General features: G+C 36.2%; 1 protein-coding gene across 2 annotated transcripts in view; it reads right to left on the reverse strand.

The window, feature by feature from the left end:
- Positions 1-1,259: 1,259 nt before the first annotated feature.
- The window catches only part of PLCL1 (phospholipase C like 1 (inactive)), a 326,629-nt gene continuing 312,346 nt past the window's right edge, over positions 1,260-15,542 (reverse strand). For both annotated transcript variants that reach the window (XM_077885646.1, XM_077885647.1), the window contains exon 6: positions 1,260-2,908. In XM_077885646.1, the coding sequence (XP_077741772.1) occupies positions 2,726-2,908 (183 nt within the window). In that variant the 3' untranslated portion in view covers positions 1,260-2,725. The remainder of the gene's footprint in view (positions 2,909-15,542) is intronic.

Genomic DNA, 15,542 nt, shown 5'->3' on the forward strand with positions numbered 1-15,542 from the left:
AGAATCCAAAGTTGATTCTTCCATTTACTATATCGGTGGCTCTGTCAGTGATAGTATATACCATCCATGCTTCAAATCTCCCTGGTAATATAAACATTGATAAACAAAAATGGAGTTAATATCTACCATTATCTTCCTAGCATTGTCAAAAGCTAAGTGGACAGACAGAGGATTTTTCTACTGCACTACAAGGCTGGAAAGAAGACAGACACTGGTAGGACGTAATAATGTAAAAAGTTTTATATGTTTTTATTATTCTATCCAGAGGCAAGACCATTCTCAAAATCTAAAGCTGCACCCTGCTCCACCCCTCACTCACTGGGTATCAATCAAACTCAATGCAGTGGAGTAGAGAATAGCAGACAACCTTGTCAGAAGTAGCGTTAGATGATGTGGAACCCATATCACTCTCAAGCATACTTTTTTTTTTTCCCAAATTTAATTTATTTAAGCTAAAAACAAAACCAGTTCAAGAACATTTGGGCAAGTTCCTAAATGTGAGTGGAGCTCCAGAACAAACGGAATGAACTAGGGAAGACACTTTTAAGAATTGGCTTTGAGTCTCAAGTAAAGAAATTAATAATATTCTTTTAGAGCTTTCACACTTTACCTTCTCTTCCCCCCTCTCCGTACCACCAGTAATGGCACAGACTTCTCTAAATAAAATTCAGGGAGGTGAAGAGGTCCACAGGTAAAACCAACCAATTGGCTCACGTAAAGTGGGTCTCTATCATCTCCTTTTTATCATAAGGAGGTTAGATACCTGCATTCCACTATTCCTTTTTTTTTTTTTAATTTTTTTTTAATTTTTTTTTTTTTTTTTTTTTTTTTATGATAGTCACAGAGAGAGAGAGAGAGGCAGAGACACAGGCAGAGGGAGAAGCAGGCTCCATGCACCGGGAGCCTGATGTGGGATTCGATCCCGGGTCTCCAGGATCACGCCCTGGGCCAAAGGCAGGCGCCAAACTGCTGTGCCACCCAGGGATCCCCCACTATTCCTTTTACTGTGTAGGTTAAGTCTAATGGAGGGTAAAGAAGTTTTTTTAGGTGATCATAGCACCATTGGAAACCTGTCTTACAATGAGCTCATGTGTCTCCCCAAATTCCCCGTTTGAAACCCAAGGAGATATTTCATCATATTTGGTCCATGGAAATACCATACCCTTTGAGACATTTTTAATATGATATCATTATATTTCATTATTTTCATTATTTTTTTGTCTTTTCAATGAAGTGACAATAAAAGAAAACAATAAAAGTGTTGTTTCATATCTTTACTTTCAGTAATGTGCAACATGAACATAATAGTGTTAAGAAGTCAGAAATAACACGGTAGCTATAGAAGATGCTTATATTTGCAAAATGTCAACAATTACTTCCCTAGGTTCCCCCAAAACTAGCGTATTTGTTAATCAAATTAATTAAGAAGCTTTTCAAAATAAAAGCAATGTTTTAAATAAATATATTTTCATAACCATAGAACATTTAGTTCTTCTGGAGGTAACAAACATATTACACTCAAGTACTTTATGAAGATATTAGGGTAAAAATTATCTAGATGCAATTATAAATGTACCCTAATTAAGTTTGCTTCTTTTGTGTGTATGTTTTTGTTCATGTATTAAAACCATATCTTATTTGTAATCAGTTAGTTCTTAAATCATCACAAACATGTCATCTGATCCACAGAATTTGTATCAGCTCAGCCTGATAATGTGGCATTGTTTGAATGATGTCTTTAAATTCAAATTTAGTACAATAAATTATATTTAATCAAAGACAAGCCTCCTAACTGCTCATGTGCATTTAAAAAATGAATGCTAGGCTCCCAGTTTGGAAGAATGACTGAAAGTAATGTCACATCAAAATCCTAATTACAACAGAGCTCTCACTGTGTTTCAAAGTTCCACATGGGTGGGTATAAACTCATTTATGATCAGCTTTTCCATTGAAATCATATATGTTTATTAAACAACTAGAAAACAACTTTCTAAAAAGTTATTTTATTTAATAAATAGTTTAAAGAGTTTTCAACTGAAGAAATGATTTTGCTGATCTCAGAAATTCTGATCACTTGTTTACCTTTTAGTCACTTTTATTTCTACTGTGATTCTTAGGAATTTTTCTAATCTACATTTAATCTATCAAAACATCTATGCATTGGTAAATTTGGCTTCCTTTGATAATAACCTATGTTAAGCTCTCTAAATTAAATGACAAAGGTAGGGAAGTAAAATTAAACACAGCAACCGGTTATAGTAAGTGCTCCTTAGAATTTCAGATTAACAAATTTGCCCCAAAATGATAAAGTAATAACTTACTAAATGAATAATGCAACATAGAATAGATTTTCATAGGATCACAATCTTTCTCAATGTTTCTCTCTCTCACTGTCACTCTTGCTTTCTTTCTTTTTTCTTTCTTTGTTTCTTTCCTTCTTCTTTCTTTGTCTTCTCACACACACACATACACACACACTCCCACCCACAACCATACATGGGTATGTACATACATCTCAGAATTTTAAACACTGCTACTAAAGGTTTTAACTTAGATAAATTAACTACATTAAAATACTGACATTGTGAAAATATCTCTCTATGTCCAACACCTTATAGAGGGCATCTTTTTGTGAACTTCTAAAAAGCTTAAAGAAAGAAAACCAGAAAGAAAAACCAGAGTCCTCAAAGGGAAGGATGGGTGAGCATCTCAGTACTGCTCAGGGTCACAGCTTCCCGTTCTCCTCGCCACTCTCCTTCTCCTCTATGGCTTCCAGGCTGCGTTTGCTCTTGGCTTCTGCACCACTGCTGGGTGCTTTACTAAGTCCACAAGACAAGCATGCCAGCTGGATCTGCTTCATGTTTTCTACAGCTTCATTCTTGGCGTTCTTCAACAGATCTCCTTGGCCCTACAAACAGTAGAAATATACACCAAAGAAGAAAGTTATGGACCAGGCATATCCTGAGTGACATCACTCTATATATTAAGTGCTGCTGCTCAGTAAGAAAATGGACCCAGACCTTCAGAGCTCACTTTTTCAAGGATTATCCCCAAGTTCTTTAGTAGCACTGTCCAGGGTCTTTGCTCTTTAAGCCAAGGACCTCAACCTGAGCCTTCCCCATCAGCTCTGTGGCTGCCGGTAGCCTCTTGAGATTCCTGTAGTAAGAAACAACCTCAGGGGGCCCTTCTCTGCATTCCCCAGGATGGTGCACTCTTCCCTCACCTTGGTCTGAGACTTTGCACACTGCTGCGACTCCTGTTCCACCCAGGCCCAGCATTCCCAGGCTTGGGAGAAAACGAGGAAAGAAGAGAAGAAGAAGGAAGAAGGAGAAGTCCTTCAAAGAACTGAAAATTAAATCAGCCACTCAGTGTACAGGAACTTAAAAAGTAAAACATCTTCTGTAAAGTAAATCACACACTGTTATGCTTGGTAAGCTGGGGTTTTATATACTGGGTTACCCTTGCAATCTGCCTTTTAATAAACTATTATTACCCACATTCCTTCTGTCTTTTCCATCACCCTAAAGACAATGTTCCCATCTGGCTGATGGAGAAAAAGAGGCTCTAGAGGCTCAATCAAAACAAAAAGCATATGAGGATCACAGGAAATCATCAGCTGTCAGTAACATCAGTGCTTGAGGAAGATTTTTTTCTCCTTATTTTTATTCCTTATTTTAGTTCTTCATTAATAATGATCAAGTATGTAGTGCCTGGGTGGTTCAGTTGGTTAAGCATCTGCCTTTGGCTCAGGTCATGATCCCAGGGTCCTGGGATGGAGCCCTGGGTCAGGCTCCCTACTCAGCAGGAAGTCTATTTCTCTCTCTTTTTCTCCCTCTGCCCCTCCTCCATTCTCATTCTCTCTGTCTCTCTCTCTCTCCAATAAGTAAATAAAATATTTTTTTTTAAAAAAATGGTGAAGTATATAAGCTGATACCAGCCCTGGGGCCCAAAGGACCAAGTGTGGGGCAACCAGAACCTGTTCCTCCCTAGCACAGACAGAAGAGGAGAGAGTCCTTCTTCTCTCCCTTCTCCATTCTCACTGCAGTGGTAAAGGAACCCCAAACTGCAGAGGACAATGTGCAGGATGTGGGGTTTACACTGATTGCTGGAGAGTTCCTCCACAAAGCAGAGACTCAGCAAAAGGATAAGTCACCTATTTTATCCAATGTGCTCCATGATACACTATTTAATTTGATAAATGGTTTTGCCTCTGAGGAAATTTGTGTTAAAAAAATGCCTTAGGAAAAAAAAATGCCTTAGAATATTTCATTCCTCAAAACCTACTCATGTACTTGCCAATCCTACCTACGTAATAACAGCTAAATCCTCTGATAATAGGCTTTAACTAAGCGGGATGCATCAGGATGGGTTTGCCTAACATTTCGTTAAAGTATACTTACCCCCATCACCTCAATCACAGAAAAGGGATTTTATAAGTAGATTTGGAAGTTTTATCGTCTAGCCTTCTCTCGAGGAGAAAAGAGGCAGAGCCTGATGACGTTTAGCGACTGACCCAAGGTCACAGCTGGTAAATGACTCAGCTGGGACTAAAGTCCCAATGCTCTACTTCGATTCACTGCTCTACTTCCTACACCATGTTTATAATTTAGACTAAGACTAAAGACTAAGAAATGAACACTCTGTCAGATAGAGATGGATCTTTCAAGGGAAAAATATTCACTATGCCAGCAGAATTTGGGGAGTCAGTTCTGAACAGTGCAGACGTAATGAGTCCCCTCTGGACACTGAAAAACAAAGTCACATTCACTCTGTAAAAATGCAATGCTTTAATAATGATAGTACACATAAAGTGCTTACTCTGCCCAGGGAGTCTTTTTTTTTTTTGTGCTTTACATATATTCATTCATTCAACTGTCACAGCAACCCAATGAAGATACAGGCACTTTTCCTATTCTCGATTTACTGATTAAAATTTAAAAAAAAAGAGCTAAGGTCCAGGGCGGTCACCTTTCCCAGAGTCATGCAGCTGCAGAGTGGTAGAGCTGGGGTTTAAGAAAAGTCCAACAGTTGGCTCCAGAGTCTGTAGTCTTAAATACCACATGATATGGCATCTCTTCCAGGAAAATCGTGCGCTCTCTACAAAGCACATTAAAGCCTCCCATTCATTGTTACCCATGAAAACAACACAGATATAAAGATAATCATTGCTCACGTGGCACAGTTTGAGAGAACTCAGAGGTGGTATCTAGAGTTAGGAAGACCAGGTACACCAAGGACACGCTGGCAGGGACCCAAGTCAGACTATCTTAGTTTTGTTCTTTGCTCCAGCAATTTCTCCCTGGGCCATTTGCTATTCTGTAAACATGAAAATAACCTTCTGCCTTCCTCACAGTTTTAAAGATTAAAGAAAATATGTTGAAGAGTTGTGTGTAATTTAAATAATCACAAATAAACTCTGCTATAAGATGATGCAAAAAGCAGGTATCACAGTCTATTACAATGAGTATCTTGGCACTGTACATAGGTTAACATATAAACTGTACTAATCTGTTTTAAATGCAGCTGCAAGAGTCTGTTTGACAGAGATAGGTATATTGCTACTGTACAAATTGAAAGATTCCTTTAAAAACCAAACTGCATTAATAAAAAGATCATATCTACACTCATTTTCAGTGTTACTTTTAAGAGATTGCTTTCCTTTTAGTTTTGAAGGTTTCCTTAAGCATTTTAAAATTGGAACAGAAGCAAAGTTGGCATCTTCCCTAACTGCAAGAGCGAAACATGCAAAAATATCAAGCTTGATGCCACTAATATGTAATGCTCTCATATCCCTTTCCCTGCAGCGGGTTATGAAACATATCTAATTAATCAGCCAAAATGTCATCTCGTCAGTTCTGAGAGGTGGCATCCAGGCCCAAATGCCAGACTGCACCAGTTCTGGTACACAGAAGTCAGTCTCTCCAGAAAACAATGGCCAATTGGAGAAAACAGTTTGTGCCAGAGCACAAAAACACAACTATATCATCTCCTGATAGCCAGGAGACAACACGTCCTGGCTGAATGGTACAGGCAGAAAAGAAATTGAAAGAGAAACTCAATTGTTAGCTAATAGAAGAAAACAGATGAAAGACTAATTTTACCTTTGAGTTTTTACATTTTATATCGAAGCACCTATGTGAAAATTTTGTTTTCTGTTTTTTAAAGAGGCAAGAATAAAAGGTCATCTTTCTGTTCTGTGGCTCAAGGAACCCACTCCTTGAGTCCTCCCTATTAGGATATAAGAACCAGGAAAGACTCACAGTAGGCAAAAGAGTGAAGTTTATTGTTAATGACCCCCATGCTGGTACTCCTTTCTAGTGCTTTCTCCCATTTTATGTGCAGCAACTTCCCCTGGCCAACGAGCACCCCTCTCTCTTCTCTGCTATATTCCTTCTCAAACTCCTAACAAGCCAGCTTATATGGTATCTCCTCTGTCAAACATCTTTGTCCTATATATCATTTCCTACAAGACGTATCAGGTATTCAGATTAGCTAATCATTTTAAAGGGATTAGTGTATAGTGTGTATTTAAGGAGAATTCTAACAGGCATTTCTAAAGAATATGCTCAAAAATTCTCCTCAAATAGAGGTCTTGGAAGAGAAGAAGAGAAGAGAATTTTAGTTGGTATTATATAAATTGAAACACTTCTTGGATATTAAAATATCTGTGGGATTGTTATGGCCTAGAATGTAAAATTAATGTACGATGTGATCATTGACACTTGACTTGTAAGAAATGTCAAGCTGCTGCCAACGTTTCGATATTCTAGCAATCTCATGGCAATTTGTAATTTCTCTCCACTGATGTTAGGGATGCTTCAGAAAAAAAAAAAAAATGAGGACTGCTTTAACCCAAAGAAAAGCAAATGTAATAGAGGGCATTTCAGGCAGACTGACGCTGATGGGACAACAGGACTATCAAAAGTCTCAAGGCCAATGGCCACCAACTCAGTCACCACAATTTGGCTTCCAAAATTAAGAATCCATGGAAATCCCAGCACATTTAAAGAGTAACTCTTGACATCACAGAAAACCAGAGAGGTCACTATAGATATTTTGAATCTAAAAATCAGTGATGATTAATGAATTTTTTAAAAAGAGAGATTAAGTAGTCATAATCAAATCCTTGCAACTGCATTAGATTGCAATTAAAATACATTATCTAGAAATCAAGAAATATCTGATGCAATTTAGACTGTAAATGGGGTTGCTGTACAATATATCACAAGTTTTATTACTAACTTTATTGCTGACAATAAAATACTATCACAACCTACACAGAAGCTAACATTTATTGAAAACTTATTGAACAATCTATCAAAAGACATTCAAGATTTTTATAATTCCTCTACTAAGAAAAGCAGCTCCCTCCCTGTCCATCATTGTTCAAAGGTAATTTTGACTACAATCTGGCAGAGTCACTTACAAAAGACATCCACGACTCCCTCACACCCATTTTTCCCATGAACTGCACTATCCCTTGTATTATTAGTGCATAAAAGAGCAGGACTAGTGTCATGACTGGTGTCCTTGTCACGTGTGAAGGAAATGCGTGGGTTGTTCAGGGCACACCACAAATATTTAAAGAAGCTAACTGAGACTCTGGGAATGGATATACCCTCACATATACAGACCTATACACATAAACAAATGTAGCTCTGTCTCCAGGCAGACTCGAATGTATTTTTCAGCACATATTCAATGGCAGATTGATTCTCCTGATATACTTTCATGTAAGAGTCCACACCTACAGCTAATGTCAATAGCTATGAACAATACTGCAGTAAAAGTCAGCCACAGACAGCGTGGTGGAATTAGCAGCTCTTTATTTGTTCCAGATACCATTTGTTGGACAAAACCATGTCGTGGTGGGTCGTGCTCTACTACCATCTTACTAGTTCAAAAACCATGCTTTTTGGGAATATCAGTATTATCTGAAGAGGTTAAATGTTCTGCTCTAAAGAAGTGGAAATAACTACTACAATGTTCTTTATTTGAGAAATTAAAATAGCAGATCAAAAACTTGGTGGTGAAGTCATGGCAGATATTATTTCTCTTGATGTGACATTTCTAGAATAATTGGGTAAAGCTCTGCAAAGATGGCCTAGAATTCTTGCTCTCCAGAACAAAAGCCTAGCTATGTAGGGAAGGTAAACAAGATGGGAACAAGAGTTATAGGGCACAAAAGTGTCTCTATTAGATTATAGACAAAATACCTTAATTGCATCAAAATAGAAGTTTCCATTCCATTTAATTATCAACAGATTTATTATTTTTCAATACCTTGGCAACCAAATATTCCAACCACATTCTACTCACCAGTTAAAAAGTTGGATTTAACTCTGAGTTCTCAAGAAATATGGATGAATAATTGTAGACAGTTCTGATCTAAGAACATTGGCTTAATTGAGCTTTTATGTTACTCTTTGCCTAAAACTCTGAACTCAAAACAAGTTGACACTGTTTTCAAATCTTTATTACATAATGCAATCAAATTATTTCATTCTTAAAGGAACAGAAAGGGGACTACATTGGACATGTTCACCTGACCCATTACAGTTTATAATCTTATATAAAGTTCAGGTTTTTAAATTAGTTTTGTGACTGATTAATTTTAGTATTGGTTATAGACTCCAATTAATCAAATGTTTCTAAAGACTATGGAAACAGAACAGGAATAAGTCTTTTTTTTTTTTTTTTGGAATAAGTCTTTTTAATACCCGAGAATCTAATTCTGAAGTGAGACTAGTTCATGAAATGTAGAAGATATTTCCAAGAAATTTTGAGAATAATTTAATACCAAAGAGAAGATAACATTGCAAAATAAAACAGAATTACATGTTTAATAAGCGCAACTATACAAAAGGCTACAAAAAATTTGAAGGTATAATCTGTTGAAATTCAACATACTGAAAATTACATTTGAAAGTTAAATTTGAGAACTTATGTTTTAAGACCTTTCAAATAAAATCTTTTTCTACATTCCTTTTTCAAATAACATCCTGCATTGTTGCAATAGCTTTCTCATCAGGAAATCCTGACTAACGTGAATGTTGAAGGAATACAGAACCTTATTTCACTTCAAAATGGTAACTAACTGTGTCTTAAGCAGAAAGCCTTTGCATTGACCATGTTTTTTAAAAAATAGTTTTTAATATGGAAGAAACCATCTTTGTGTTGTTTAGTATATATACAAGTGAAGTAGTTTAACATTATTTAAATACTACTCACTAATAATTATAATTACATCATAGTAATAGAATGAAGATAAAAATCATGATCATCTCAGTAGATGCATAAAGTCATTTGACAAAATTCAACATCCTTTCATGATAAAAACTCAACAAACAGTATAGAAGGAACATACCTCAACATAATTCAGGCCACATATGACAAGACCACAAGTAACATCACAGTCAATGGTGAAAGGTTGAAAGCTTTTCTTATAAGATGAGGAACAAGATAGGATGCCCATTCCCACTATTTTTATTCACCATAGTACTGTAAATCCTAGCCAGAGCAGTTAAGAAGGAAAGAAGGAAGAAGGAAGGAAGGAAGGAAGGAAGGAAGGAAGGAAGGGAGATAAATAAAGAGAGAGAAAGAAAGAGTATCTAAATCAGAAAGAGAATAGTAAAACTGTCTCTAATTACAGATGACCTAATCTTATATATGGAAAGCCCTAAAGACTACACCAAATAACTGTTAGAACTAATAAATGGATTGGGTAAAGTTGCAGGATACAAAATCAACATACAAAAATCAGTTGTGTTTATCAGTTACAATAAATGATCAGAAAAAGAAATAAAGAAAACAATCCAATTTACAATAACATCAAAAACAATAAAATACTTAAATTTAACCAAGAAGGTGAAAGATCTACATACTGAAAGCTACAAGATACTGATAAAAGAAATTGAAGAAGACACAAATGAATGGAAAGATATCTCATGTTTATGGATCAGAAGAATTAATATTATAATATGCATGCTACCCAACGTCATCTATAGATTCAATGCAATCGCTATCAAAATTCTACTCGCGTTTTTCACAGAAAGTAAAATACAATTCTCAAATTCGTATGTAACCACAAAAGACTGAAAATAGCCAAAGTAATCATGAAAAAGAAGAACAAAGCTGGAGGCATCACACTTCCTGATTTTAAAATATACTACAAAACTACAGTAATTGAGATAGTATAGCATCAAAAGCATAAACTAGAGCCAAAATAAATAAATGGGACTATATCAAACTAAAAAGCTTCTTCACAGCAAGAGAAACCATCAACAAGATGAAAGGCAATCTACTGAATGAGAGAAAATATTTGCAAGCCATCTAATAAGAGGTTGATATCCAAAATACATAAGCGACTTAATATATATACATGTATATATAACAACTCAAAATATTTAACAGCTCAATGACAAAAAATAACAAATACAATTAAAAATGGGCAAAAGGCCTAAATAAATATTTTTCCAAACAAGGCATACAAATGGCCAATGGGTACATGAAAAAGTGCTCAACATCCTTAATCATCAGGGAAATGCAAATCAAAACCACCTTACAGCTGTCAGAATGACTATTATTAAAAAGACAAGCGATAACCAGCACTGGCAAAGATGTAGAGAAAAGGGCACCTTTGTTATTGCTGGAAATGTAAATTGGTGCAGCCATTGGGTAAAACAGTATGGAGATTCCTCAAAAATATTAAAAATAGAACTACTATACAATCCAACAATTCCACTCCCAGGTATATATCCAAAGGCAATGAAATCAGGATCTTTTTTTTTCCTTTTTTTAAAATTTTTTTTAAATTTATTTATGATAGTCACACATACACACACACAGAGAGAGAGAGAGAGAGAGGCAGAGACACAGGCAGAGGGAGAAGCAGGCTCCATGCACTGGGAGCCCGACGTGGGACTCGATCCCGGGTCTCCAGGATCGCGCCCTGGGCCAAAGGCAGGCGCTAAACCGCTGCACCACCCAGGGATCCCCTGAAATCAGGATCTTGAAGATATATTCACGTCACCATGTACATTACAGCATTATTTATAATAGCCAAGACAGGGAAACAATTTAAGTGTCCATCAAACAAATGAATAGATAAATATATATGTATACATATATCTAGCCATCTTCTTTAATATATATACATACATCTTTAACATATACCTATATAATATGTGTAGCATCCAATAACATTTTAAAAGATGCATTATATATATAATATTCTCATGAATATTATATATTATATATATAATGCAATATTATTCAGCCTTGAGAAAGAAGGTAATCTTGCCATTTTCAACAACATGGATGCATTTAAAGGGCATTATACTAAATGAAATAAGTCAGAGAAAGACAAATACTAGATGATCTATTTTACGTGTAATCCAAAAAGACAGAATTCATAGAAACAACCATAGTTTAATGGTTGCCAGGGGCAAGGGAAAGGGAAAATGGGTGAAGCTGGTCAAAAGGTACAAACTTTCAATTACAAGATGAGTAAGTTCTGGAAATTTAATGTACAGCATGGTGACTATAGTTAATAATACTGTATTGTACACTTGGAAGGTGCTAAGAAAGTAGATCTTAAACATTCTCACTGCAAAAAAGAAGGCAATCTTATGAAGTGATGAATGTGTTAACTAACTTTCTATGGTAAAGAAATATATATATACACACATATATATACCTTTATATATATATATATTCCTTAAACTTACACAATGTTATATATTAATTATATCTCAATAAAGCTGAAAAATAATAATAATATTAATAACAATCCAGTAACAACAGTGCTGACAACAGATACCATTAGTGATGGGTAAGATCGCATTAATTAATAAAACCTATTACAGCGAGATACACTTCTTGACCAGAGCTTAAAAAGAAGTATTGGGGCACCTGACTGGCTCAGTCCATGGAGCATGCAACTCTTAATCTCAGGGTTGTAAGTTTGAGCCCCACGTTGGGTATAGAGATTACTTAAAAATAAAATCTTTTTTAAAAATGTATAGAATTTGGGACATCTGGGTGGCTCAGTGGTTGAGCGTCTGCCTTTGCCTCAGGTCATGATCTCAGGACCCTGGGAGTCCCACATGGGGATCCCCACAGGCAGCCTGCCTCTCCCTCTGCCTATGTCTCTGCCTCTCTCTCTCTCTGTATCTCTCATGAATAAATAAATAAAATCTTTAAAAATAAATAAATAAATAAGTATAGAATTTAATATTTCCAAATCCCATTTGTTGTCCCTGTTATATATTGTTCTGAGGTATATATGTATGAACCAAGACATACCTACATCCTTCTTTGGTTTAGGAACAGTGGTGGTTTCCTTTAGTTATCATGAGAATTTAGGTCTTCATTTTTGCTTTACTCATCTATCTATTCATCAAGCAAATATTTACTCAACGGATTCCATATACCAGACTTTGTCTTGACCTGTGGTTCTCAACCCTATCAAAACTGAGGCCCTTTAAAAAAAAAAAAAAAAAAAAAAAAAAAACTGAGGCCCTTTAAAAAAATATTTTGTAAGGCTCCCTTTAGGATCCGTAAATAAAAGTCAAAAATAATATAAGCTGATTATATATATTAAAAATTAAGTAAATACAGTATCCTAACTATACTGTTAAAGAGAAATAAAGGAATGGTAATCTAAAACAAAATAACATGTATTTTGCAACATGTGAATGCCCAGGCAGTCACACAAGAAACCACAATGAAGTAGGCAGTGGCCTGTACTTAATATGAATTCGCTTAAATTCAAAAGAGAAATAAAGAGATCAGATGCCATTCCACACACACAAAGAAGACAGAAAAATGACAATGCAGTTGTACCAGATAGACACTAATATGAAAACAAATAATGGCAACAGGCCACACTTATTTGCATATAATAAAAGAAGAAAGGAAATAACCTTAATTAAGATAGGGATAACATGCCAAGACAAGTACAGATTCTCACCATGGAGAAAAAAGTGTGATAGATAATCCCACAAGTGAGGAAATGAATATCCACACACCCCACCGAAGCTGCCAAGTCTTCAAAGGTATCTCAAAAGATTTTTTTGTGTAATTTATAATATCAGCTTCTACTCCTCAGGCCACTGTGGGATGCCATGACTTGTCAAAAATAATAAAAAAAATCCAGCATTCCTGGCTGTTTCCACTAACTGTCCCTAGAGAATTCTTCCATCACCTCCACAATCTTCCAAAGTGCCCTCTAGAGGGCAGTACTGCCCTCGTTAAGAACTACAGGGCTGGACTCCAGGTAAGATGGTGAGCACAGATGCCCACATTGAACCCACATAGAACCGAGGTCTAGTTAGGGATACAAGCATAAATTTTAAAGAACCACAAAAATAAAACTATGCCTAACCACAAGTTGTGCCATGTGCTTAAAGGAATGTGATGTGGTGAGAACATGTAGTCTAGGGGGTCGGGCAAGGCTCTCCTGTCCAAGTGACAAATGAGCAACAATTTGGAAGACAGAAAAGCATCTTCATCTTTTTTTGGCATCTTATAATCAGTGAAATATGATATAAGGATCTTGTGATGCTTGCCTTGAGTCCTCAGTCCTCCTACAGTCTTACTGATACAGATAGAGGTACTATGGGAGAACGCGCTGGAAGGTTACTGCCTTTGTGGCACAGCACCAAAGGGCCAAATGCAGCCCATTTGTCCTTATATTTTACCTACTTAGAATGTATTTTGTTTCCTTTAAATTTATACTGAAGAGAAAATGATAGTGGAAAATATGCATAAAGTATTATTTAGTGACAGTGTCTTTTTCTGCTAAGCAAGAGTTCTTAGCAATTATCTCATATTTTTGAGTTATTTGAGAATCAGGCATGATTTTTATCGACTTTACAGGTGAAGAAATGGACTAAGGAAAGCTAAGTGACTATAGTGCCCAGGCTCACACAGGAAAGAAGCATGAAGGAAATAACTAATACAGCCTGCTCCCCAGAGCAACAGTTGCTTTTTCTTCAGTGTGTTATTTTTCTTTGCATTTAGTTGCATTACACAATATGCTGCACATGTCACCTAATAGATCGTAGAAATGGAGAGAAGAAAAAATAGCATAAGTTCTATTTGGCTTAAAGAAGAAAAAATCCTTTGAGGGATGCCTGGGTGGCTCAGTGGTTGAGCAACTGCCTTCCGCTCACGTCGTGACCCCAGAGTCCTGGGATTGAGTCCCGCATGGGGCTCCCCATGGGGAGCCTGCTTCTCCCTCTCCCTATGTCTCTGCCTCTCTCTGTGTGTCTCTCATGAATAAATAAAGTCCTTTTTATATCCTTTGATAAAACCCCCTGAATATCCCATACATAAATACCTCCTTTGTGTGATACTTTAATTTACAATTTTTGCCTTAAATGTGGGTTCAGAGTTTAAAAGAATTTAATGATTTTGATCTGAGTTCAATTTTCAGAAAAGTGAAATACAAAAGCAATGGTAGAAGATTGATGAGGGGGAGAAGCGTGGAGAAGATGATTGGTTTTCCTTTTAAAGATATCATAAGCCCCAATAGATCAGATCCAAAATGATGATTATAGAATTGAATTGAATTCATTACAGGCACCAGCTGAACATTTTAAAGGATGTCATTAATGTGAGGACTTGTAGTTCACAGAACCCTGGGATTCTGATTCTCCTTGCAGTATCCACAAGCTCCTAAAAACCTCCCATATTGGCCGACCAAGATGGCAGCACACACAAACTGGGGAGCAGAGCCAGAATTCTAGAAGTCATAAAAAATACAAAGGACTCTAAGGATTTCATATTTTGTTCATATAATAACAATTTGGCCCAGAGGCTTTGAATTGTAACCATATTGCTCTTCTGTAGGTCAGTGTACAATGTGACTACGTGTATAATGTGACTACAACACTCCAGGTAGTGCTGTCAGACTACCTAGATTCAAATCCTGGGCTCCACCACTTATCAGCTTTTGACCTTGACCAGGGTCACATGGTGCCTCAGTTTCTTCATCCATAAAATGGCTTCAAAAATCGTACTCATCTCTGGACTTATTGCAAGATTAAGAGAGATAATACGTGTGAATTCTTTAGAATAATATGTGGCAAATCCTACTGATGGTTAGCTACTAAAATTATTCTATAAACAGAAAATTCTAAAGTTTCAGTAAATGCTATTAATAATGACAATGTTATAGATGTCTACTGTACTCCACGTTACAAAATGAGAGGAAACAAAAATCTTTGAAACTTAAAAAAAGACAAGTTGATAAAATGGAGGGAATAAACAGTTACCGAGAATAAAATTTAGGATTGATAACCTGTGAAAAAGCCCACAATGATTAAAATTAAAAGAGTAATAATTCCATTGATGGGGCAATTTTCCTTGGGAGACCCAAGGATGTGTCATCCTCTCCCCTGCAAATTCTGGTTTTCTTGTTCATAATTTAGAGTTTACAATATTGCTCAGTGTAAAACACCAAAGCATTCATTGCTCACTATTGGAATAAGAAATGTTAAACAGCCATTTTATTTAAGGCAGATGAGAAAGTAAAA

The sequence above is a fragment of the Canis aureus genome, chromosome 36, assembly GCF_053574225.1.
Source record: "Canis aureus isolate CA01 chromosome 36, VMU_Caureus_v.1.0, whole genome shotgun sequence".
Classification (NCBI taxonomy): domain Eukaryota; kingdom Metazoa; phylum Chordata; class Mammalia; order Carnivora; family Canidae; genus Canis; species Canis aureus.